Source organism: Mauremys reevesii, linkage group 20 (assembly GCF_016161935.1).
Source record: "Mauremys reevesii isolate NIE-2019 linkage group 20, ASM1616193v1, whole genome shotgun sequence".
In the NCBI taxonomy this organism is placed as follows: domain Eukaryota; kingdom Metazoa; phylum Chordata; order Testudines; family Geoemydidae; genus Mauremys; species Mauremys reevesii.
Window position 1 is genome coordinate 23,898,713 of NC_052642.1, and position 26,729 is coordinate 23,925,441.

Consider the following 26,729-nt stretch of genomic DNA (forward strand, 5'->3'; position numbering starts at 1 on the left):
GCCAGGTGACCTCCTCCCCTCACTTCCCCAGACTCAGCATGTCTCCCAAGTAGGTTGGACAGAGTAGTGATGACTGGCTTCGCATTCCTGCTTTGTACTGACGCACGCCTGCACTCTGCTCCTGGGGCTGTTGGCTAATTAATTGCAAAATTAGGCTATCCCATCATACCATCTGTTGGCTAACCAGGGCAGCCATCATGTCCAGGGCCTTAACAGATGTTCCAAAAGTAAATGATGGGCCGGCGGGTGAGTGAATGCCTTGGGCCAGGTCTGCGACCCACGGGTGGGGAAGAGGGAGGGAATGTGTAAATGCTAAGGGCAGAGCTTGACTCCTGGGGCAGGGCAATGAGGAGGTGCAATGTTCCAAACTCCACGCTCCCTGCAGCTGGGAGTTCTCCCTCCAGGGCATACTCTGTTCCCCCATTATCCCCTTCCCGGCCTCGTGCTCAGAGGCTGGGCTGGGATAGTTGGGAGCTGCCCTTCTAGCGCTACTTCGCCATTCCCTTCAGTGCCGCATCTGGGGGTTGGAGCAGAGCAAAGGGACTGAATAGAAATTGAAAAGTGGGAGCTGTGGGGATCCAGTGAATCTCTGCGTCTCTAGAAATCTCACCGGCTCTCCAAAAAGCCCAGGCCCAGCGCCAGCACAATGGCTCATCCCGGGGCCAAGGCCAGGCCCAGCACCGGCCCGGTGGCTCATCCCGGGGCCAAGACCAGGCCCAGCACCGGCCCGGTGGCTCATCCCGGGGCCAAGGCCAGGCCCAGCACCGGCCCGGCGGCTCATCCCGGGGCCAAGACCAGGCCCAGCACCGGCCCGGTGGCTCATCCCGGGGCCAAGGCCAGGCCCAGCACCGGCCCGGCGGCTCATCCCGGGGCCAAGCCCAGGCCCAGCACCGGCCCGGCGGCCCATCCCGGGGCCAAGGCCAGGCCCGGCACCGGCCCAGCGGCTCATCCCGGGGCCAAGGCCAGGCCCGGCACCGGCCCGTGGCTCATCCGGGGCCAAGGCCAGGCCCGGCACCGGCCGGCGGCTCATCCGGGGCCAAGGCCAGGCCCGGCACCGGCCGGCGGCTCATCCGGGGCCAAGGCCAGGCCCGGCACCGGCCAGCGGCTCATCCGGGGCCAAGGCCAGGCCCGGCACCGGCCCAGCGGCTCATCCGGGGCCAAGGCCAGGCCGGCACCGGCCGGCGGCCCATCCGGGGCCAAGGCCAGGCCCGGCACCGGCCGGCCCATCCGGGGCCAAGGCCAGGCCCGCGGCCCATCCGGGGCCAAGGCCAGGCCCGGCACCGGCCCGGCGGCACATCCCGGGGCCAAGGCCAGGCCCTGCCCCGCCCCGCGGGCCCATCGCGTGGCCAAGCCCAGGCCCGGCACCGGCCCGGCGGCTCATCCCGGGGCCAAGGCCAGGCCCGGCGGCTCATCCCGGGGCCAAGGCCAGGCCCGGCACCGGCCCGGCGGCCCATCCCGGGGCCAAGGCCAGGCCCATCCCGGGGCCAAGGCCAGGCCCAGCACCGGCCCGGCGGCTCATCCCGGGGCCAAGGCCAGGCCCGGCGGCCCATCCCGGGGCCAAGGCCAGGCCCAGCACCGGCCCGGCAGCCCATCCCGGGGCCAAGGCCAGGCCGGCGGCCCATCCCGGGGCCAAGGCCAGGCCCGGCAGCGGCCCGGCGGCTCATCCCAGGGCCTGACGCAGTAGCAGCAGCAGCACAGCAGCCCATCCTAGCTCATCCCAGGGCCTGGGCTGGTGAGATGGCTTGTCAAGGCTCATTCCAGAGCCTGGGGCCTAGGCCGGTGGGCCTGCCTGTCCGAATGCCCCAGCTCATGCTGTATTCTCCACATTCGTGATTCCTAGTTCTGCACAAGTGACAGTCAGGGGACTTTGAGAACGTCTAAACTCAGCCCAGCTGTGGCAGTTGGTTTATTGCTTTCAGCTGGTACTTGAACCCGGGTCCTGGTCTTGGAGTCTTTCCCAGGTTTAATCCCCGGAGTTTTCTCTGCAGCTGTATGACACTGCACTGACCCCGAATGAGGATAGGAAAATAGAACCGGTGCCAAGCCAGAGTCTCTTTTTCATTTGGAGTCTGGCTGTCTGCCCATGACCAGGGTTACATAATGGGAAACATAGCTGGGGCTCTGGAGAGCCCGCGTTTCACCGCGCTGCCCAGACCTCCGCATTCTGATGCCATATATCTTCCTAACTGCAGCGCAGATGCATTCATCACACTGCTGGATTTGAGTGCTCAGCTTGCTGCTTTCCCCGCTGGACAGAGACGCAGGGAAAGGTGTTAGGTAAATGCTGCGCTCCGCTCCAGCACACGGCCCTGGAGACTCAGAGAGCAGCATCTCAGGGGTGTCCTCTCCCGGACACGTGCTTGGGAAGATGCGTAGCGCATGAACCCCAGCATTCAGGGTGTCCTCTCCACATCCAGACGGGCTCCGGGGCTGCACCCTTCCCAAGGTCCCCACTCTGGATTCTAGGCTGCTCTGAGCTGAGCCCACCCATAATAGACTGATTGGTGCCGGACCACAGAGGTTTTGGAGACGATGCAGACAATGTGTAGCCCTCTTTGGGACTCTGCGTGGGGGGGCAGGGGTGACATTTCTTCTCCTTCACCTCTCTGCGGGAGGTGCCTTCCGTGGCTGCCACGTTGTGGCACCGTTCCTGGGTAGTAGCAGGGCCTCCTGTTGATGGCACAGCTGCATCATGGGCATCTCTGCTTGGATTCCAGAGAGCAGCAAAGTATTTGTGTGGTGGCTCCCATGCCTAGCGGGGTTTGGTGAGTGAAGCGTGTGACTCTCACTCCAGCTGGAGGGAGGGCATGTGTCTTCCTGCCCCACCCACTGGTACCAAAGAGTGGATTGTGTGACCCAGCTGTGAAAGGCAATAACCCCACAACACAACTTCCTCATGCATAGCATCTCTCTCATGAACTCCTTACGGAGAGTAGCTGGGGGGTGGAGGGTGGATGAGACACAAGCAAAGGAAAAGCGAGAGCGAGAGTTGATGAGGCAGAGATGGCGTGAGGCAGAGTCGCAGGCCGAGGAGGAGAGTTTCGGTGTGAGGTGGATGCTGGAGCTGCAGACACTGGAGGCAAAGTGGAGGTGGGGGAGCCAGGGCTGCCGGGCAGGAAGCTGCTCCTGCCTTTGAGGCGGTGGTTGAGGAAGTTGAGACTGGTGGGCAGGGAAGAGCACAAATTCCCTTGTGATCTCAGAGATCTGCTCGTTGCTCCTCCTCACACCGACGAGCACATGGGGAACTCAAACTCAGCAATGTGCCGTTCAGTAGAGAACCCCCAGGCTATTCAGTGTGATGCGGGGTGGAATCTGCTTTCCCGCTAGGCTGGGAATCAGGGCCTCTGAGCTTGCTATAGGCCACATGCAGCGATTTCAAGTAGTGCATATAAACCAACTATTAAATTCAACCCAAATGCTTTGAAAAAATTCTAGAGCCTACTTTATAGGAGCATGGAAGAGCATGTCAGGCTGCCCTCATCACACAGGGCCTGCTGAGCTCCCACTGAGGGACACCACCCCAGCCCAGCCCCTGAATACAGGTACCAAGACCAGGGGCAGCTCCAGGCACCAGCACACCAAGCGCGTGCCTGGGGCGGCAAGCCACGGGGGCGCTCTGCCGGTCGCCGCGAGGGCGGCAGGCAGGTTGCCTTCGGCGGCTTGTCTGCGGAGGGTCCGCTGGTCCCGCGGCTTCGGTGGACCTCCCGCAGGCTGCCGCCAAATTCGCAGGACCGGGGACCTCCCGCAGGCAAGCCGCCGAAGGCAGCCTGCCTGCCGTGCTTGGGGCGGCAAAATCCCTAGAGCCGCCCCTGACCAAGACGCTGGTAGGGATTGCTAAGGGATGAGTTGAAAACGTCTCCTTTAGTGAATGTTCCTCATGGAGCTGTCCAAAGGAGAGCTGTCACGCCAGCAGGGTCAGTGGCTGGGAAGAATGAAGGTAGAGTCAAGCTAGAGAAGAGGCAAAGATCAAGTATTTGAGCCCCACCTGGGGAGGGGTCATGGAGCAGCCTCAGCGCCGTTAGCTAGGGAGGAGCAGGAGCCTCTTGGAGAGGTGCCCTGTAGCTGTGGAGGCAGGTCCATGTGGCTGGAATGATTTACAGTGTCAGTAACCGTCCCGAGATCAAGGCAAACGGGGGGGAAGCCATTGGCTGCATGGAGCAGATGGCATCTCATAGCTGGGTCTCCCTGTGCCGTTGCTGGGAACGGGGAGATAAGAGCTGGGGGTGAGGGGTGGTCTCTGGGTAGGGGGAAGTGAGGTGGAAAAGGTGCCAGAGGCCAGGGAGTTGTGTGGGTTGGGGAAAGTGCTGGTGTCAGTGGGAAGAGGCTGGGTCTAGAGGGGATTGTCTGACCCCAGCGGGGCTCTCTGTAGCCTCATGGATGTGCCCCCAGGGGGCTCCAGGGTCATTGCTCCCCGCTGGGTGCTGGGGAGAGAGTTGAGAGGCATCGGTTGGATTTTCTGGCTGACAGAGTCAAAGGAAGGGCCAAGGGTGAGGTAAGTTCTCCATCCCAGGGCGTCTTTCTAATGGGTCTGTTACGGGGTGGGCGAGGTTCTGTGGCCTGCAGTGTGCAGGTCGGATGCGATGATCAGGACGGTCTCTTCTCGCCTTAAAGTTATGAGGGTGGCTCTAGCTGGGGCTTGTGCAGGGCTTGCTGTGGGGGATTCTCTAGCCTGGGATATGACCGAGGCCAGACTAGGTGGTGAGAACGGGCCCTGCTGGCCTTAACACCTGTGAATCTAGCTCTGAGACCCTCAAGAGTTTCTGCCCTTTCCAGATGCTCTACGTTTCCATGAGTTACCTGCCGTAGCTGTCAGCTCGAGAGAGCCCAGGTGAAGGGGACATCCCCTCTGGGACTGCAGGGGCCCTTCAGTGCCCTCAGCAGCTGTGCCCCTGCAGTTAGGGGCAGGGTTGATGAGTGGCCCTTAGGAGAAGCGAATACTTCACATGCCTACAGAGGAATTGCTTTTATTCTGGTTTCCCCTGGGCTGGAATGGGGCTTGGAGGCAAGGAAGACGCCTGGTGGGGTAGTGGGACTTTGGTGCACAGATGTGGAGAGCCTGGTGCCCTCTTGGCTTGAGCTTTCTCAGCCTCTGTCTGCCTTCTCTGGGGCTTGCTTGCCTGCTGCGTTCAGCCTCTTTGAGCTCTGCTTGCCCCAGGAGCAGAAAGGCCCGAGTGATTTGCCATCTGTCCCGCGGCTCGGGAGCACAGTGCAGGGTTTCTCACACTGCACTCTGGGTTTGTTGTGCAGCTGTGGAGTTTGAATGTGAGTGTTTAAACAAGCTGGTATTACTCAGGAAATGGCCACCTCCACAGGCTTGGAACATGGGGTCATTGTACTTGCATGAATCACCAGGCAGCCTGCTCCCCCTGTGAAGATGGTGGCTTACGTGAAAGCATTGCACAGCTTTGGCCCTGTCCAGGGGGACTCAGCGAGTGTCGGGCTGCGCCTGCCACAGAGTTGTTAGCAAGAGCTGCCTGTTCCTGCCCTGCTGACTGTTCAGGACATTGGCCTCTGGAGGCAGTAGGCCTGGCTGTTGTGATTGCACAAGTCCAGCCCTAACCCTCGTCGTGGGAGTTCGTTTGGCCCCTGGGTGCCCTTGTCCATGCACGTGAGCTGTGTTCGCTCCATCCCGTCGCCCTGCCGCTGGGCTACATTCAGCCTGGGTTCTGAGACAGCAAAAAGTGAGCTAACTCTTCGTTTTCCCTGTCCTTATGGGTGTAAATGTGTCTGTGGGGAAGAGAATGAACCCAACTTGTGAGGAGAGACGTTGGGCTAACCCTCGCTTGGCTTCCTCCATTAGAAGCCTGGAGAGCTTCGTTCTGTTTACCTGGGAACTGTGCACTCCAGGGCTCGGTGTCAGCAATTCTGCAGAGCCCTCTGCAAAGGCTCCACAAAGAGGCCTGTTGCAACTCAGGTATTGTGTCCGTACAGCATGTGCGGAGGGTTGGATCTCTGAGTATCTGGGCACAGAAATGCCCTGAATCACAGCAATCCAATCAAGGTGATACAAGCCAGCCAAACCTAGAAACCGCCACTGGACCCTGGGGGCCGAAGGAGAAAGCACCTGGCCAGGTTCCCAAGGATTGCACGTCCCTCCATCATCTCCCTCCAGGACGGTCTCCTAAGGGCTCAGGCAATGAACTTCCTGATTCTTTGGCCATCACCTGGACCTGGTGCTGGGTGTGTGGAGCCTGGAGAACTACCCAATCCCGTAGTTTCGTACATGCCGACACACAGGAAGGAGGCCACTGCTCAGGATTCTGTCAGATGCACTCCCAGCTAAATCCCTGTCATTGTGTGTCAGAGCTGGAAACCAGGGTGAAAACAGCAAAGGGAAAGCTCTTCTCGCTCCATCCTTATTGCCAAGGTCCCATGCACTCACAGCCGCTTCACACCTAATGGATGCAGCCCAGCCCCTGCTCTGAATTACACAGCAGCCGGGTCGATAGCTCATGACAAAATTGCCCCAACCGTCAGTTTGATTGAGGGGACCGTAAAGTGGAAATCTGACACCTACCATGGAAAGGCCGGATCTGCTGAGCCATTGCGAAACTGTGGGGAGCAGGGAGGATGCTGCGGAGCAGTGGCAGCAACTCCTGTCCCAGTGGAAGGTCTGGGGGGGCTTGCACTGGAATAGGGGGCTGGAAGGGTAAACTCCTCATCAGTGGGGCTGGAGCACTAGCGACCACGGAGGGAGGGTGCTGGGCAGAGCTGCTAAGCCTACAGGAGGGGAACGCCCCAGCTCTGCCATTTGGAGATTAGCGAGCTCTCTTAAATGCAGTAATGTGAGTTATGTGACCATTTGTATGGCCTGGGGATGGGGTTGGACGCTGAGCCTGTCGGGGAGCCAAAGGCCACGAATGTCACGTCAGGAGTGTTTCTGCAGCGTGTTGCTATGCCTCTGCCTCCCCTCCCTGCCATCTGCCCAGTCCTCCTCCCCAACTGGCATGGAGCACTCCCTGCTGGGTGTCCTGCCCCTCCTCAGCCATAGGTCTCTGCCACCAGCACCCTGGTCTGGGACTGCTCCCCCGGCACCCTGTGTCATCCATGCCCCCCACCCCTGCTGGAAAGGGGGCACTCCCTGGCCGTGTCCCCAGCCGATCTGCAGCTGTTCTCGCTGCTCAGCCCGGTGTGGAGCAGCCTGCTCAGTCTGAGGGCCAGGAGTGCTATGTGACCAGACCCATGCAGCAGGGCTGAGCCTTTCAACCCCTGCGTGTCTCCCATGGGCAGAGCTCACGTTGGAGGTGGCCCAGAGCAGCCCTATCACATCCGGTGCTTGTCTCTGCAGCCTGGGCTGAAGGATAAACTATCAGAGCTGTGGGGCAGTGGATCATTCCTCTTATTATTTTCTTCTTTGCAGATAGGGGTCGTGGAAAGTTCAGTTCCTTTTAACCCTCACAGCTCTGTTTATTTTCCAGCTGGTAGCACAAATGCAGTGTTTCCCATTACATCACAAAGGGCCTCGGACAGATCCCTCCGAAAAACGTGTTGCAACTGTTTATTTTTTTCCATATTTAAACAGTTCTGACAGCCAGACCTGGCCGAGCCAAGCGATGGAGCTTTGTGAATGAGCCCAGCTCCTGGTGTCTGTGCACAGAGGGCTTCGAAGGCCCTCTTCTCCTCTGCAGCATGTTTGCCGGGGCCGGCTCAGGGATGTGGGTGACTCTGTTACACGTGTGCTGATTATGTGCTGGGCTTTGATTAATGGCAGCTCATTCCGTCCAGCTCCCAGGACGCTCTTGAAAACAAGATGTTTCATTTCAGTGCACTTTCCTGGTACATTGATTGCCATAAATAAACGAGTGCAGACTCTGTCCACCTGGAGCAGTTCACGGAGCAGGGGGCCTGCTCTAGCCCCTTGGCTGCCTCTGGCTGTTGAGACAGTCCCATCCCCCCAGCATTGGTCTCTGTCCTGTACCTCACAGTTCATCAAGGAGGCACAGATGGGCACAGCACAAGGCTGCTGTCTGGGACCCAAAGGCGTGGGGAGCCCAGCTCAGCGTGCTGCTTTCCCTTCCCCATCTCCCTGCCCTTCTCCGGCCTCGATCTAAAATCCCTGCTTGCTCTCCCAGAAGAAACCCTGGTGTGAAATAATGAAGAAGTAGCAGTTGGTTGTGAGCTTGTAGCTGTGCGGTTGTTCTGCTGCCTGAGTGTGTCACTGTGCCCCACCTAGACCCTCGGGGCACTGGGCTCCAGCTGCCCTCAGAGGAGAGCAGAGGCTACAGGCAGCTGCTGAAGCTGCTCGGGGCTCTGCGTGTCACTGGTGCTCGAAGAAGGTGACACACCACACAGGCAGCTTTGCTCCAAAGTGTTGAAATTGTGACCAGAAATGAAACAAGGTGTAACGTCGTGTGACTGGCATTTAAAGACAAAGCCCCCGAGGTCCCGCGTGGCCACAGCATGTGATGGCAGATAGTGACCTGGGCTCTGTCTGCTCTTTGCGAGACACAGATAGGGCCCTGGCGACATTCGCTTCTAGAAGGGGCTGGAGAAAATAGGCTGTGACCCAGGGCTGGAGCTGTGGCTGCAGTAGAGTAGAGGAGGCTGCCCAGACGGAACATGGAGCATTACTCCTCTCTGGAGTAAGCTGGATTATTCTCAGCATCACCTGGGGCTTTGGTGGGGCAGATGCTTCCCCATGTCTCTGTCCCAGGTTGGGCTTGCAGGGGGGGCTGTACTGTGGGGGGGCTTCCTGGTCCGCAGTAGAGGAGTAAGGGGGGTTTTGACTGTCCTCATCTGCAGAGGGGGGAGAGGGCTTGTGTTAGCAAGTGCTGAGCTCACTGCGTGGGGTAAAACCCTCTGTGCAGTTGGGAGCCCATGGGGCTGCACTCCTACCCTGAAGGGTATGTGCTGGGAGGTGCGTCTTGCCTCATCTCACCTCCCTGATATTTGCTGTGATGATGCAGAGAACATGCCAGAATTGCTCACATCTCTTCCCCTCATTCTCCCAGGGTCTCAGTGGATGTGTGGGCGACACTGGCCGACTTCTGTAACATACTGACCACAGTGAATCAGTCGGAGGTGCCGTTGTACAAGGACCCCGATGATGACCTTTCCCTGCTCAGCCTGGAAGAGGATCGGCTCCTTTCAGGCTTTGTCCCCCTGCTGGTCGCCCCCCAGGAGCCCTGCTACGTGGAGAAAACCTCGGACAAGGTCAGCACTAGGCCAAATATCCCCCCTTGATTCCTCCAGACTTTTATTCTTGGGAAGTTTTCTGTGCAAACGGAACACGATTAAGTCATTGAGAAGGGTGTTAAGGGAAAATATCGACCTTTTAGCCGCTGACATCCAGCTCTGTGTCATGAAAACCCCTCTCAACTTCCTCTGGTGTGTGTGTGTGCTCGCTGGCATGTTGTATATACGATCATTTCCTCACTTGTTTAAATAGTGCAGCTTGTGTTGGCAGCGCTCTCACTCCACTCCAAATGGTTTGCATCATGCTGAAAGCACCCTCCCCCTCCCCGGCCACAAAACTCTGTGCTAGGAAAGCAGCCAGGGCTTTTTTCCTTCTCTAAAGAGGAGAGTGATAAATAGGTGACTAGAGAGAAGCAGACACCATGTGTTAACGTACAAAAGGCTTTTAGGAATATAAAGCATTCCCTGCTGCCCGCTCTCTATTTTCCTTTCTTTGCTCTAGGAGCCCGGTCTAGCCTGAACTTTCCTCGGCTGTTGGTTTTTAGACTAATGAAATCAGCTCCCTTGTTGATGTGGGGCTTAGGTTCCATTCTCTGCCACCGCCCGGCCAGGGGGGATGTGGGGGCTGTGGCTGAGAAGGTGCCTGCACTGGCCACGTGCACTCCTGCTGGGGGTGGAGAGGGGAGAGTGACATTGAGATTGGGGACCACACGGGGCAGGGCAGGAATGAGGAATGGAGCTTGTCAGTCCCCTGTGTGTGTTGCCTGGGGGAGCCCTTCAGGGCAGCATCCCAGAGCTGGAGCTGTCACTCTCCCAGGAGGATGTTGTGATGTTTCCCTGAGCAGAGAGGACTCTAGGAAGAGAAGTGGAGCTGCTGGGACCAAGTCTGTAAGAAAGGTGGGTAAGCTGGGGCTGGCCAGAGATGTGCATTTCCAGGTGTCACTTCTCCATGACCTGTTCCTGAACTGACCGTGAGAAATCTGGGACCCTCGTGAGAAGGGGAACCTGAGAGGTGCTAATTTCGGTTTCATTTCCCTGTCTGTCCCACTGCCACTTGTAACGCTGCTCTGGGGCAGAGGGGAGAATGCAGTCACTGTCTCTGTTTCAAGAAGTACCTCTCTTCAGGAAGAGGGGCTTTAGGGGCGTGTTCCTGGGGTTTAAAATAGCAGCCCTGCAGTCGCTATTTCTTTCCCCCAGGAAAGCTGGCTTGTGTTGGTGGCCTTGCAGACTGGCTTGGGCTTGGTTCCTCTGGGCAAGAGAAGGCAGTCTGACTCTGTCCATACAGTCAGCACTGATGACAGGCCCTTAGCATCAAACCCAAGACAGGAACGGCAGACAGCCAGACAGGGTTATCTGGCCAGAGAGCACAATGTACCTGCTGTGTCAGCATTCCCTGGACTTTGCCATTTCCCACTGTGCACCAGAGGCATTTGGAGTACCCTCCCCAAATACTGACATGCTCAAAGCATTTGTCCCTTAGCCCTCAGTGAGCTGCAGAGCAGCCACAGAGCTGAGGTTTTCTCCCTTCTTGGTCCCCAGTGTGGGATGTAAGAGAACTGTGGGGGAAAAACGAGGGAGGGACATGTCTTGCACAGCAGTGCAGCATCCACCCAAATAGCATGGGTTTTCTAGGGTGTTGGTAGAGAATGTGAAACTGCCCCTCTCAGGACTGAATTCTCACACCTTGCTGCTTAGGAAATGTCTCTTTGTTTCCTTTGCAGCCAGTTCTTCACAGCCCCGTTTCATTTGCACAGGTGTTAAACACATTGCCGTGTTCCCCAGACTCTGCATGTGACAGTCATTTTACCTAAACACAGCAAATACCTAGGAAGAGAGACACATTTGGATTTTAGCCCTTCTCTGATAATACCTGAGATTGGACTGCAAGTCTTTGGGGCAGGGTCTGTGTTTTTATCTTAAATAATAAATTCTGAGCATTGCGATTGCCAGTTTTTCTGTTCATTCCCATTCTGTGGTAGAGTGCTGCAGTCCATCAGAGCCTCTTCACAGCCAGCACTTCTCAGCGGGTCACTGGACATTTGGATGAACATGTTCCACACCTTTCATTGCTGGGAGGCTCTGCGGTGGGATTCATGCCGGAACCAGCATGATCATAGAATATCAGAGTTGGAAGGGACCTCAGGAGGTATCTAGTCCAACCCCCTGCTCAAAGCAGGACCATTCCCCAGACAGATTTTTGCCCCAGATCCCTAAATGGCCCCTTCAAGGATTGAACTCACAACCCTGGGTTTAGCAGGCCAATGCTCAAACCACTGAGCTCTCCCTCCCCCCTAGATTTTTCTGTCTTCTCATGCACTACCATTGAAGTTGTCACCTTTTCCCCGTATAAAGCCAGCTTATCACCGGCTCAAGCTCCCCCATAAGTGTTAGTTCCGGGCTGAGCATTGCATGGGGATGTTTTAATTGGTTGTGTGTTGGGCAAATACCTGCTGAAACACACACTTGTATGCAGGACTTGTGCAGTGGACTTCAGTAACGCATACCAATCAACTGCAGTCTACATAACCAGCAAAGTGAGGCTTCATACTGTGCCTACAGGTTCACAGACTATGGGCATCTTGTCAGGGCCTGTCCCGCTTCCCTGGGAGCTCGTCCCGTGCCCATAGCATCAGGCTCTTACCTAGCTTTGCTCCCCAGGGCAAGTGCTGAGTAGGATGGTGTGGTGGAGTGAGGCTGCTGGCAGAGGGGAAGGTAAAGAATGAGGGTTTCATCTGTGCCTGCGTGGTGGTGGGGGCTTCCAGTGGCAAACATTGGATTGCACTGAAAACAGAGCCCATCTGCTCTGTGCACTAGGGGCGTTCTCCCGGGAGTCTTGGGCATCTGATGGTTTCTTCCACGCTCACTGGCCACTGATTGCAAGAGGGCTCCTCTGGAGTTGGTGGTGAGGCTGTGACTGGGCTGTGGAACTCCCAGGTCGGGAGAACGGCCCGGAGAGCGCCTGTGTGGTGATTCTGGAGCCGTGTTTGGATGCTCATCATCACCAGTGTGCGTCCATTCCTACCAACTCTGCATAGGCTGGGCACGCAGGGGAAGAGCTCTAGCAGCTCAGCCTGTCGTTTACATTGAAACATGCACCTGTGGGAGCCCCAGCCAGAGAGATGTGGACGAGAAAGTGTTAATGTCCCTTCCCACAATCAATGTCTGTGAATGGGGGGTCCTGAAACGTGAGCCTCTCTCTCTCCTCCCCCAGCCTGGACACATGTTAATAAAAGGCTTTTAAATACCAATAAAAAGGCAGCAGCCCCAGTTCACTGGGGTCCGGGGCCCTGTGTCCTGGGGAAGGCCCTTCACAAATGTGGTTTTTGCATTTTCACGTTTTTGGCTGGTGAATAAGATTGAGGAGAAATGCTCCTTCCCCCGATAACAATACAGTGAGACGCAGGATCAGCAGTGTGTGGATTAAAACCAGACGGTGAATGATTAATACACTTGCTTATGGGGCTAGTCACTACGGCTCCCTCCACTGAAACAAAAAGGAGCCTTTCTCTGTACACGTGCTCATAGGAGCATGCTCTTTGTACGTGTGTGGTGAACTCATTCACCACTGGCAGGACCCCAAGTGCTCGGCCTCCTGCATGGTCCTGGAAAGGCGGCAAATCGCTGGCATGTGTCTCTGAATGAGACACTGCAGTCTAGGGACTGGCCCATGCATGGTGGGGCGTCACTCCCGCAGCTACGCAGCCCAGTTAGTGTTTCACACTTGCCATATTCCCTACTTGACCAAGGCTCAGCTGCCCGCTATGTGCATGGGCCCCTGCTGTGGGAACAGCCAAACGGTTGGTCCCAAACCTGGTTCCATTAAGGGCCTTTGTTTCTCTTTGAAAAGCACAAGCCTCTTTTCTCTGGTTCCAGGCCCTGGTATGTTTTCTGAACTATTAATCTCTCTCTAATCTGGCTCATATGTTCTGGGTTTCCATAACTGCTGGCCACTGCATTGGCCTCTCAGGAGCTCTCTCTGTTAGGCTTGGGCTAACGTTAGCCCATTTAGCTAGCAGAGTGTTGAGATGCTTCTTAGCAAGATACAGTTTTCTAAAGACTTTCAGCTCTTCTGTGTGTGAAGTAGAGTAACTGTCTGCCCCGAACGAGAGCCCCCGCAGAAGGGCCAGAGGAATAGGCATTGGATTGCCTCGTGAAAACCTAGGTCCTGGCCTTCCTGAGATGACAGATCTGTGGCTAATCTCCTGAAAGCCTCCTGGGACATTTACCGTCCTGAGAGTGGCTCTGAAGCTTGTTGTCTTGAGCTAAAAGAAAAGCAGCAGGAGGAAGTTCCCATGGGGTGGTTGGCAGAGCAATGTGGGTAATGAGGAGTAGAAAGGCTTTGGGCTCAGTTTGGCCACCCGTATGTGGAGCAGCACCTTACTCCACGAGTAATCTCATTGATGGCAGTAGGCTTCTCTCAGAGCAAGGTGCTGCCCCGCAGGAGTAAGGGTGGCAGAAGTGGGCCCTCTGTGAGGGGCAGCCTCATCCCAAACAGGAAAGAGAACCCTGAGGCAAAGCGATGTACCTGCTTCCCAGCACCCCGAGGTGCTGTCTGTGCCGAGCCACGCCGGAGGCTTGCTCAGCCCATGAGCAAGGGGCTTGCAGTTCACATCAGTGGGGAGGAGGGAAGCAGTGAGACAGAACTCTAGAGTGGAAGAGTCCAAGGAGATCTCTGTCTGCCTTGCTTTCCAAACAAGCGTTGACAGAGCCCTGCCAAAAGCAGCTACATGGCAGCAGCTGGTAGCCCATAGGCTATGGAATTAAACATTGAAATGCTTGCAGACCAATCACTAAACTCCACTTTGACCTCGTCCTTCCCTTTCATGTGGTATCTTTGGATCGTAAAGGGCACTGGTGGTGAGTTACAATCAACGTCACTGGGAATAGAGAAGAAACTGGGTTTCACCCGCTGAGAAGGTAACATGCAGAGTGTTGCCTGGCTTGAATTCTTGATCTTATTATCTGCGTTTCCCCTGAACCTTGTGTGCCAGTGATTGTTCAGATACCCCATGTGTCACTCAGACATTCTGAATTTGCCAGACACCATTGACATCCTTTGTTTGTGATGGGAGGTCTCACGGTCCACCCATCTCCCCGGCCCAGTGTGGCAGATGGAGGACAGGCTGACCTCTGAGCTGTGCTTGTGGTCAGTCCTGCTGGAGCATCCTCGCGACCCTTGTTGCCCTCAGCCAGACTCGGCCCGGCTGTGTGCCAGAGGGATTCTGAGCAGCTCTCATTTCATCTGGCCGGCTATTTGCTGCTTAAACACAGCAACATTTGAGCATATTTTTAAAACTCTGTTTTATTGTGGCTGAAGATAAAGGTGACTTGGTGCAAACAAGCTGTAGTATTGCATGAGGACACTAAATGCAGCCCTGGAGAAATCTGCAATGTGGAATAATAGTTCAAGCTCTTAAAAAAATGGGGGAGGGGGGGAATTCTGCCATAAATCTAGTGAGTGGAATCAGAGGGAAATGATCCCATCTGGAAAACTCCAGCGCTGGTGCTGCTGAAGGCTTAAGGAGCGATGCAGATCGCAAAGAGAAAACCCTGCAGTCTGAGGATGACAGGCTCCTTAATTGATGTCCATTGCAGCTGGTGCTCTGCCAGTTTATGTTGGCCATGCTCCAGCGTGCTGTAATTTTGGAGCCAGGTGTGAAGCGTTTCTGTTCTGTCTTGTTCCCAAGCACCTACAGAAGCCTCACGCATCTCTCTTGAGGCTGCAGCCATGTAGGAAACAGCTGTACAGGTATAGGTGGAAGGAAATGTCACAGCTGGGTTGGGAATGCTCCCCCACACCTTGCCTGAGGTCTGGGTTTGAGAGGAGGGGGCACCCCCCTCTGGCTACACCAGGCTAAGGGAATGTAGCCAATGTCATAGAGGCCCATCTGTCTGGCTGTCTGTTGATCAGGCACTCTCAATAGCAGTGGGAGTCCGGGAGAGACACAGGTCAGCAGTCTCCCTCGGCAAAAGACATTCCTCCATGATATGCATTAGCCAGCAGAATAGCAAATTCTAACAGCAGGGATTCCTAGAGGGTAAGGCCAGAAGGGACCACTGGGATCATGTATTCTGCCCTCCTGTCGAACAGGCTGTGGGACTCCCTGAATGAATGCCTGTTTGAAATAGAGCAGAGCTTTTAGAAAAAAAATCCAATCTTGATTTTAAAATGATCAATGAGGGAGAATCTACCATGACGCTTGGTAAATTGGTCCAGTTGTCAAATACCCTCACGTAGGGTGAATAAAAATCAACTTTTAAAAACATTAAAAAAACAGATTTTTAAAATTTAAATTAAATACATTTTCTTTTTAAAAATAAACCTTTTGAAAATGACATTTGGAAAAGCCTAAATTTACTATAATCTGTTAAAATAATTGTAATTAAATAAAACAAATTAAGCAATGCATATTTGTAGCTGAAGTTTAAAGAAAGTCAGACCACTGAACTGATGTAAGTCTCTGGCTAAGCTGGAAACCAGAGTTTGTTGAAGTGCCAATTCTACAGGTGCAGAGAGAATATCTACCTCGTTTCAGTTTATTCAACTACCGTACTTTAGTTCAACGACTAGTTCCTCAAAGCCCAGGAATGGGTTGGGAGTTGAAAAAGCGGGAAAGCTGGTTTTCCTCTCCCAATCTGTGAATAAAATGTGAGGTGAGAGGATGAGAACTAGTAAGTCTACAGTCTTGAAGGACATAAGACTAGAAACTGTCAGTTCACTTAACTACAGGGAAATTAGTTCCTTTGGTTAATAAAATCTGTTAGTTTTAAATGCAACACAAGTTTTGACAAACTATTTTTTTTCTTATGTCTCCTTCACGTTTAAAGTAGTTTTATGTAACTATTTAAAAAATGCTGGGTTTGTGCATTTGAATGCAACTGTAGAATTGAATTCTAATTTCCATCCAAATAATTATGACACAAGTCATCAGTAAAAAAATGAGTCACCAGCTCGTAAATAGGAAATGCATCATTCACCATATTCTAACATCATAAAAAAAGTAAAAAATAAGAATCTGAATAAATGTGTGTCAAGCTAGATAATTGCTTAAATAAATGTGTATAGATACAGTGTATCCTCCTGGTTAGCAAAAAGGAGTACCACATTTAGTGGAAAGGTTATATTTCGTTGCAAATCAACATATTTTAATGGTTACTAACCAGTGAGAATCAACCTTTCTTTAGGAAAAGAACTAAAAAGAACAAATGCAAACCAAGATTAAAATAGATATTTAAATAAAGGTTTGCCTGCTTGCTGATTTAAATCATTATTAAAATTGGTGATTTAAGTCACTTTGATTTAAATCAATCCACCCTGACCTCACTGTTAAAAATTTGCACAATTCTTACTTGTCTGAATTTGTCTAGCTTCAGTTTCCAGTCATTAGATCCTGTTATCCCTTTGTCTGGTAGAGTGAAAAGCCCACTATTACCAAAGTTCTGTTCCACAAATAGGCACCCGCAGACTATGAACAAGTCATCCCTTAACCTTCTCTTAGTTAAATTGAATAGATTGACCTCCTGTCACTGGACAAGTCTACACTACAGCGCTACATCGGCGCAGCTGCACCACTGTAGCGGATCTGGTGAAGACGTGCTATGCCAACGGGAGAGTGCTCTGCCATCCGCATAATTACTCCATCTCGGCAAGAAGTGGCTCTCCCACCGCCATAGCACCAGTATGGACAGAGCGAAGCTTGCATGGCTCGGGGGGAGGGGTTCTTTCAGACCCCTGAGCGACGAAAGTTAGATAGATTTAAGCAGTACTGTAGACCTGCCCACTATAAGGCATGTTTTCCAATCCATTAATCATTTTCATGGCTCTTCTCTGAATCAGCATCCGTCTTGATTCTTACATTGAGGACACCAGGGTTGGCCACAGTATTTCGGTAACAAGTGCCAAATACCAAGGTAATATTACCTTTCTGCTCCCACTTGATCTTCCCCTGTTTACACAGCCCAGGATGGCATTAGCTCTTTGGACCACTGCATCACACTGGGAGCTCTTGTTCAGATGGTTTCTATCATGAGCCCTACATCCCTTTCAGAGTCACCATTTTCCAAAACATTGTCCCCGATCCTGTGAGACCGGCACATGGGTCCTAGATGTACAATGGAACATTTGGCAGTATTGAAACAGTATTGTTTCCTTTCACCCATTTTATCAAGCTCTGTATTAGTGACCTGCCTCCATTATTTACTACACAAATCTTCGTGTCGTCTGCAGACTACATCAGTCGTTCGTTTATGTTTCCTTCCAAGTCATTGATAAAAATGTTAAACAGTGCAGGGCCAAGAGCCGATTGCTGTGGGATCCCACTGGAAACGCCCACTCAGTGGTGATCCCCTGTTTACCATCACGTTCTGAGACCTGTTGATTAGCCAGCTGAGAGTCCATTTAATGTGTGCTGAGAGCTGCTGTTCACTGCAGGTGTGGTATATTCAGGAGCTTGAAGCCTTTCGTCTTAGCTCAGCCAGCCATGCAGAAGATCTGTGGGGATGGCTGCCTGCCCGCTGACACACAGCAATGGTATCGAAATGTGGGCTAGGCATCAAACACGGGGCAGAACGCCAGTGCAAAAATCCTTGCCCTGCCCCAGACTTGCCCTCTCCCAGGGGATGCAGAGTATTATGCCTCAGGGGCCAGAAGCTCTGCCTGAAAGGGACAGAAGCTGGCGAAGGAAATGCTGTTTGATTCAGTGCTCTTGGGTACACCCTGACTCCTGCTGCAGTGTAGCTTTCTTGCCCTGCAGTCTGAGGGAGCTGGGAGTGTGAGAGCCAGAGCCTCTGGACATCGTGTGGGACCAGCTAGCAGCCAGCCCTGCATGTTCAGGGGTGTTCCGGAGGCACTCTGCGTGAGAGTGTCCTTTGAATTCCGATAGGTCTGCCCATCTCTCCCCCGCCAGGAGACACTCCTCTCCAGGAAGCCCCATCTCTGAAGTGAGCAAGAATAGCTGGCATCCCATGGCATTGTAGGAGGTGAAAGTACCTCGTCACTGGAAACAGTTTCCTTTCAGAATTCATCCCTCCTGGCACAGATGGGGGCCTGGTGCATCGGGTACGAGGGGCACATCTTCCATAGGGGGAAGTAGAGTCCTTCCTGCTTGTGGGCCTGGTCTGAGCCTAGCCTGAATTATGGGCAGCCTTGCACTGCCCTGGGATTGCAGAGCACCTTGTGCAGCAACTGGGAGGACCCAGGCTATGTCTTTGGCTGTCACTTCAGGGTGCAGTGGAGGGGAGGTGGGAGTGCACAGGGATTGGGGGATAGGAGCAAGTGCTCCGGAAAACAGGCACAGTAAATAACTTCGGCTGTCACTGCCATGAGTGTGGCCAAACATTTTCCTGAGACACACTGACATCCATCTCCCCTGCCTTCGCCCACCCGTCTCCTGTCCCAGCCTCCCCCTGCTGTGCTGTGAAGTAGACAGTCTGGATACTACTCACTTGTGCCAACATCCGTGCAGTCCCATTGCCAATGCTCTGTTCTAGCCCCATTGCACTGACTCCATGTTGGAGGTGAGGGGCTTCTTTCCAGCATTGACTGGAGGTATGGCATGACCATCAATGGAAAGCCTAGACTCTCACATTAAGTGTTCCTGGCGACAAAGAAGAAAGTATTGGGGTCAGAGGTGAATGGCTAGCTCCACTCACTGATGTTGAGAGTACAGGGTAAATATGGTTCACCCCAGGGCTGTTTTCAGCCCGTCAGTATTTAGGGAACTTCTCCTGTAGATCAGATTACTGTCATCATCACACATCACCACCAATACCACCAGTCAGGCGTTGTTCATGGGAAACTCCTCTTTGTTCAGTCTTTGTGGTAAGTGGTGCTCCCTGTATTCATCCTGGACTCTTGGGAATCAGGAAGCTCCTTTCTCTTCAGAGATCTTACTGAGCACATGGTCCCAAACTCAGGTACCAGGAAACATCAGGATTAATTAGGGGAGTAACCTATGAAGGGAATCCAAGTGTGAGATCTCCCGTGCAGCATCTTCTGGGGAGATAGTAATACAGAGTCCATTCTGATGGGTGTATTCTGCTTGCAGCACACATTTTCTTGGGAATTAGGAGTGGCCAGGAGGCTAGCTGCTATTGCACTGGCAGTTTTTCACCACAGTCGTTTGTGGTACTAAACCCTCCATCCTGGCAGAATATCAGAGCCTGGTAGTTCACAGCACTCGTATGAATGGGATGTTCTTCACCACTTCTTTAATGTATTAAGAAGTGAAATGTTGAAGTTCATTGGAATTTGCTGGTTAGCCTTTATGTATATCAAAAGAACTCATTAAAATCCAGTGCCTTGCATGGTGTCAAGTATCAGGGGGTAGCTGCGTTAGTCTGTATCCACAAAAACAACTAGGAGGCCGGTGCCACCTTAAAGACTTACAGATTTATTTGGGCATAAGCTTCCATGGGTAAAAAACCCACTTTTTCAGATGCATGGAGTGAAAATTACAGATGCCGGCATAAATATACTGACACATGAGGAGAAGGGAGTTACCTTACTCCCTTAACTCCCTTCTCTTCATGTGTCAGTATATTTGTCTGCCAGAACTTGCTCTGAGCCATTTAGACTCCTAATTCATGCCCTTAGCCATACTGGGCCTCACACTTTTGCAATATGACCATTCCCATAGCCGTTGGGCTTGATCCTTAATTGTCAGGTTTCATGTTTTTCATGTTGGGTCTTCAATCATGTTCCTTGCATTAAAATGCCACACTGCAGTATCAACCGGATTCGGTATCCATCAGTGTAGCTACTCAAAGGAGCTTCATGACACCTGGAGAAAGACCCCAATAATAGAAGAGAACTTCTCAGCCATTGTAGTTCCTCACTATTAGCCTGGCTAAGAGCCACATTCTGGGAAGCTTGCCAGAAAAGTAAAGACTTCATGAAATGCAGGGAGTGGTCAGCCCAAATAACAGATGTGTGTATGTATACGCTGTCTCTCTGGGAGATGGAAAATGACCTTCTGTCATTGACTTCCACATTTCTATCTGCAGGAAGGCCCTTTCCTTGTTTGTATGGATGCGAAACTGTCTCCCTTTTGTTTAATGGTGTTAGGCTCACCATCTTTGTGTCATATATTCATCCAATACAGCTACATCTCACATTAGCTAGGAGGCCTTGTTAGACCAGGACAGGGTGTATCATCATGGAGTCTATGTTCTTCAGTGTTCAGAATGTCATGGCCATGTTTGTGGCTTTCTACTATCCTATGGCTTTTCTGTGGTGCTCATCACCACAGCATATGTGAGCATCTGACAATGTATCTTCACAATACCACTGGGAGGTAGGGAAGGATTATCCCCATGTGGAGAATTGAGGCACAGAGAAACTGAGGAACTTGCCGCAGGTTTGGCAGGAAGTCTGTTTCAGAGCAGAAACAAACCCCTACATCTGAAGAGTTTCAGTCCAGTGCCTGAGCTACAAGTACTAAGTCTGGGCTCATTGGGAATGATTTAAACTCTTCCCAGACACAGACGTTGTAGGCATAGCGTGACAGCTGCTGAAGGAAGTAGACTCATCTGTAAACTACAGAACTGCAACATTGCCATTAAAAATCTAATAGTGACCAGATACTTTACAATAATTATTTCCCTTTGGGCTTCATCCATTTGGTTATTGCCAGTATTGCCATGTGAAATCCTCCTCATACATTTCTGTAACATCCTTACCATGGAATGTCACTGGAAATAATGCACACCAAAAAGCTTGTTTAAAGCAACAACGTTTTGACATAAAATGTTGCATGTCAGCGTTTTACAGAGACAACGTTATCTTTGTCTGTGAGCTTCTCTAGTATAAATAGAGACAAGAATGGCGAATAATATTAATAACTTACATAGAATCCTAGGACTGGAAGGGGCCTCGAGAGGTCACCAAGGTCAGTCCCCTGCACTCATGGCAGGACTAAGTATGATCTAGACCAGGGGTCTCAAACTCAAATGACCACAAGGGCCACATGAGGACTAGTTCATTGGCCTGAGGGCCTCATCATTGACACCCCCCCACACACACTGCCCCCGGCCTTGCCCCCACTCCACCCTTTTCATGAGGCCCCGCCTCTTCCCACACCTTCCCTGCCTCCATTCCAACCCCTTCCCCAAAGTCCCCACCCCAACTCCACCCCCTCCCTGCCCCTAGCTGCTGCGGGAGGGGTGTGGCAGGGGCTCAGGGCAGGGAGTTGGGGTGTGGGGTGCAGGAGGGACTGTGGGGTGTCACAGAGGGTTGGGGTGCAGGAAGGGGGCTCGGTGCAGAAGGGATGTGGGATGCAGCAGGGGGCTCAGGGTAGGGGGTTGGGGTGCAGAAAGGGGTGTGGGATGCAGCAGGGGGCTCAGGGTAGGGGGTTGGGGGACGAGGTGCAGGAGGGCTCCGGGCCAGAGCCCAAAGCCACTTACCTAGAGTGGCTCCAGGGTGGCCCGGCCCTGGCAAGCAGCTGGAACCATGTCCCTGCGGCCCCTGGGGGAGGAGGGATGCAGGGGTCCGCGCGCTGCTTGCCGCTTCTCCAGGTGCTTCCCCTGAAGCTCCCATTGGATGTGGTTCCCCGTTCCCGGCCAATGGGAGCTGCAGGGGGGCGGTGCCTGGAACCAGGGCAACACATGGAGCCCTCTGCTCTCCCCCGGCCACAGGGACGTGATGCCAGCCACTTCAGGGAGTGGCACGGGGCTCAAGGGGGGCAATCCTGCGGCTGTAGTTTGCCCACCCCTGGCCTGGAGGTAGGCAGGAGGGCGGGCGCGGGCCGCTTGGCGGGCCGCGTGTTTGAGACCCCTGATCTAGACCATCCTTGACAGGTTTTTCTCTAACCTGCTCTTAAAAATCTCCAATGATGGAGATTCCACCACCTCCCTAGGCAATTTATTCCAGTGCTTAACCACCCTGACAGTTGGGAAGTATTTCCTAATGTCCAACCTAAACCTCCCTTGCTGAAATTTAAGCCCGTTGCTTCTTGTCCTGTCCTCAGAGGTTAAGAAGAATATTTTTTCTCCCTCCACCTTGTAACAGCCTTTTATGTACTTGAAAACTGTTCTCATGTCCCCTTTCAGTCTTCTATTCTCCAGACTAAACAAACCCAATTTTTTAAATCTTCCCTCATATCTCATGTTTTCTAGACCTTTAATCATTTGTGTTGCTCTTCTCTGGACTTTCTCCAATTTGTCCACATCTTTCCTGAAATGTGGTGCCCAGAACTGGACACAGTTCTCCAGTTGAGCCATAATCAGCACAGAGTAGAGTAGAATAATTACTCCTCATGTCTTGCTAACGACACTCCTGCTAATACATCCCAGAATGATGTTCGCTTTTTTTGCAACAGTGTTACACTGTTGACACACATTTAGCTTATGGTCCAGTATGAGCCCCCAGATCCCTTTCTGCAGTACTCCTTCCTAGGCAGTCATTTCCCATTTTGTATGTGTGCAACTGATTATTCCTTCCTAAGTGGAGTACTTTGCATTTGTGCTCATTGAATTTCATCCTCTTTACTTCAAACCATTTCTCCAGTTTGTCCAGATCATTTTGAATTATAATCCTGTCCTCCAAAGCACTTGCAATCCCTCCCAGTTTGGTATCGTCTGCAAACTTTATAAGTGTACTCTCTACGCCATTATCTAAATCGTTGATGAAGATATTGAACAGAACCGGACCCAGAACTGATCCCTGCGGAACCCCACTCATTATGTTCTACCAGCATGACTGTGAACCACTGATAACTACTCTCTGAGAATGATTTTCCAACCAGTTATGCACCCACCTTATAGTAGCTCCACCTAGGTTGCATTTCCCTAGTTTGTTTATGAGAAGATCATGCAAGACAGTATCAAAAGCTTTACTAAAGTCAAGATATACCACATCTACCCTTCCTCCCCCCATCCACAAGGCTTGTTAACCTGTCAAAGAAATCTATCAGGGTGGTTTGACGCGATTTGTTTTTGACAAATCCACACTGACTTACTTATTCACCTCATTATCTTCTAGATGTTTGCAAATTGGTTGCTTAATTATTTGCTCCATGATCTTTCTGGGTACAGAAGTTAACCTGACTGGTCTGTAATTCCCCGGGTTGTCCTTATTTCCCTTTGTATAGATGGGCACTAGATTTGCCCTTTTCTAGTCTTCTGGAATCTCTCCTGTCTTCCATGACTTTTCAAAGATAATCACTAATGGCTCAGATATCTCCACAGTCAGCTTCTTGAGTATTCTAGGATTCATTTAATCAGGCCCTGGCAACTTGGAGACATCTAACTTGTCTAAGTAATTTTTAACTTGTTCTTTCTCTATTTTAGCCTCTGGTCCTACATCATTTTCACTGGCATTCACTATGTTAGACATCCAATCACCACCGACCTTCTTGGTGAAAACTTAGTTCTTTTTAATTTTTTCAAAACTTGAGATAGGTCGATACAGATCTAAAACAAAGTTCCTGGTGTGGAAACAAGGCCATTCGTAAATTAGAGAGGTCCAAAAAAATATTAGACACAAGCTTCTTCCAACCCCTAAATGACTTAATGGATTTTCTTGTAGCTTTCCAGAAAAATCAGTCTCTGCCCCAAAAGTAAGTGGTGTGACTTTGACTTTGGCCAACATTTTTTTCACCTACAGCAAGGATTTAACGCCCCCTCTGTATCTAAAATAGTGGATTCAACCTTAACCACAGACTCAGCCCCAATGCCTTCCTAGTAATAGGTCTGCATGTATAATACCCGATACCTGTGTGTCACAGGAACACCGTTTTTTTCATAAATTTGAAAAAGCTACTGTTGGGTAAAATTTTCAAAAGGGCCTAATGACGTAGGGACTTAGTGTCCTATTGACTTACCGTTAGATTTAGGCTTTCAAGGCCCTTACGTCACTTTTGAAAATTGGACTTTGGCGCCTAAGACTTTTGGCACGTTTGAAAATTTTACCCATGGCCAAATGAGATACTTTTCTTTACTCCACTTCATGGTGGAATGTTTCTTTTCTTTTCTTTTCTTTTCTTTTTTTTTTCAAGAGAGTTCAAGTTCTGTCTTAAATAGCAAAATGAATTTGAATCCATCAGATGATACCAGAAGCTCTCCCAGTCAGAGCTCTCCTCAGTCCAGTCTGTGCTGGAGCTGCTTTGTATGTTCTTGAAGGCCCCTAGATGGAACCTGATCTCAGACACAACCATCCAGACTGATTTCCCTCCGTCACTAGTGAAATATGTTCACTACTGATCGCACTGGTGTGAGACAGGCTAAAGGAGGGTTTCACAGTCCCACAGGCAGGCTCCTCACTTCTTAGTTCTTCCCAGATTTCCCCTCCGTTTCCCCCTCTTTCATTGGAACGCTTGGCCTCTTGCACTCAGTCTCAGGGCGGGGAAGCTTGTTTCTGTTGCTGGCCCAGTGCCAGATGTCATCACTGCAGGCAGTGCCACGCTGCACATCTTCAGCGGTTTGAAATGGAGAGACAGGGAAATACAGATAAGATCAGCAGCTTGAGGTGATGGCATTGTTTCAAATAAACCATGCATGACCCAAAGCTTCCACTTCAAATGGGGAATGAAAATTGCTTCATCCTTTGACAGCTTGTTTCATGAAAGAAATTTATCTCCACTTAATTGCTTTGGATCCCAAGAGCCTGCCTACAGTAATTTCTAGGAGATAATTATATCAAATTAAAAAAATATGTGACTATCCGACTGCTGAGCAGAATGCACTGGCCAGGGAGGAAGGAGGCACCACATCTGACTAACACTTGCAGGTTGTTACTTCCTGCCCTTCTCATGGCCCACAGACATGGAGACCACAGGGGAGAGTCTCTCTGGGATGGGACTGGACTACGATCGATTTACACAGCCAGCCTAGAAGTGCTGAGGGTGGTGGTGGGAACCCAGAGCCTTGTGTTCTGTTTAGCTCATCCCAAGACCATTTAACTTTGGGAGGGTCTGTGTGCAGATTGTTGGCATTTCTCTTCGTCTCCCACCTGTCGTAAAGTGGCTGTTGCTCCCACCTGCACCTAGATTGTAAGACTGGACCATCAAGTCAGGAGGGCAGAGTGACTATCCTATTTCTCCTCCTGTATTGTCACCATGACAGAGCTAAGGAACCAGAAAGCTTGTTGATTTAGAAGCCCAGTGTAAACTTCCTGCCTAGACTGGGACTGGATTCTTGACCGTGGCTGAGTTTCCAGGTTTCATTTCCTTTGCCCTCATACTTCACATTGTTTGTAGCTCCCAGTGTGTTCCCCTCACTCATCCCTCCTTTGCCCTCCCTTGCCCCGCACTTTTCTCTGCACAGAGTGTTGTAGAAAAGTGAATTGAAAAGAGAATGCACCCTATAAGAAGGTGAGAAATCTTTTTGCACTGGCTTCCCTCTTGGTCGCTAGGAAATAGTACTTCACAGCCACAGTCGTGTTGTCCAGGTTGTAAGACCTCTCCTGGGAGCAGGATATGGAGTCTTTCACCTCTAGCAAAAAGAACGAGGAGCACTTCAACCTCCCTAGTCACTCAGTTACAGACCTAAAAGTCACAATTCTCCAACAAAAAACTTCAAAACCAGACTCCAGCAAGAAACTGCAGAATTGGAATTAATTTGCAAATTGGACACCATTAAATTAGGCTTGAATAAAGACTGGGAGTGGATGGGTCATTACACAAAGTAAAAAACTATTTCCCCATGCTAATTTTTCCCCTCCTGTTACTCACACCTTCTTGTCAAGTGTTTGAAATGGGCCATCCTGATTATCACTACAAAAGGTTTTTTTCTCCTGCTGATAATAGCCCACCTTAATTGATTAGTCTCCTTAGAGTTGGTATGGCAACCACCATTTTTTCATGTTCTCTGTGTGTGTATATATCTTCCTAGTGTATTTTCCACCGCATGCATCCAAAGAAGTGGGTTCTAGCCCACAAAAGCTTATGCCCAAATAAATGTGTTAGTCTCTTAAGGTGCCACAGGGACTCCTCGTTGTTCTTGCTGGTACAGACAAACACGGCTGCTGCTCTGAAACCTTTCACCTCTAGGTTGCCTGTTTTCTCAGTCTTCACTTTCTCTTGACCACTTGTCCTCTGTGTTGTCAGCTCTCTGTCTGGTCCCTTTCCTCCTAGCCTTCTTCCTTGACCTCTTTCTTCACTTAGTCTCCTCTGTAGTTGGTAGCTAAGGATACCGTAGTTAAAGCCACTTCACATAGAGCCCAAGTTCTTCAGGGGTTCCAAAGATTGATTTCCATCATATCCAAAGCAAGGAACCCAGGGGAGTCAGCTGCAGTCTGGGGTCTGCAGAGGCCTGGTATCTTCCTGCAGGAGGTGGGGAGAAGCACATACCAGGACCTGAAAATACAAGCAGCTCTCACCTGGCTGGAAGCTGCTGCTCTCAGGGAAATGGAGTTTCTGTTTCAGAGCCATTAATGAGTTCATTAGTCAGCAGTGATCTCGTCTGCTTTAGATTTTGCCCCTCATCACCCCCTCCCCCTCCTGCAGGATCTCAAGCTGTGGCAGGAGATGAAGTAAAACGCTAAAGTTTATTGCAAAGTTCATCTCTGAATCGTGCTGGAACTTGCGTGTGTTGTGTTGGCAGCTTCAAGGGGATGCTACCTGGTAATTAATTAGGTGTCAGGAGACAGCCCAGAGGAT

At 51.7% G+C, this 26,729-nt stretch overlaps 1 protein-coding gene across 10 annotated transcripts in view; it reads left to right on the forward strand.

Moving 5' to 3' along the window:
- SMG6 (SMG6 nonsense mediated mRNA decay factor) overlaps positions 1–26,729 on the forward strand; it is a 142,590-nt gene that overhangs the window by 80,053 nt on the left and 35,808 nt on the right. For 9 of the 10 annotated variants that reach the window (XM_039508330.1, XM_039508326.1, XM_039508325.1 and 6 more), the window contains exon 13: positions 8,952–9,153. In XM_039508330.1, the coding sequence (XP_039364264.1) occupies positions 8,952–9,153 (202 nt within the window). Of the gene's footprint in view, positions 1–8,951; positions 9,154–10,889; positions 11,085–26,729 lie in introns of those variants that run through there. The other variant, XM_039508335.1, reaches the window with a different exon arrangement.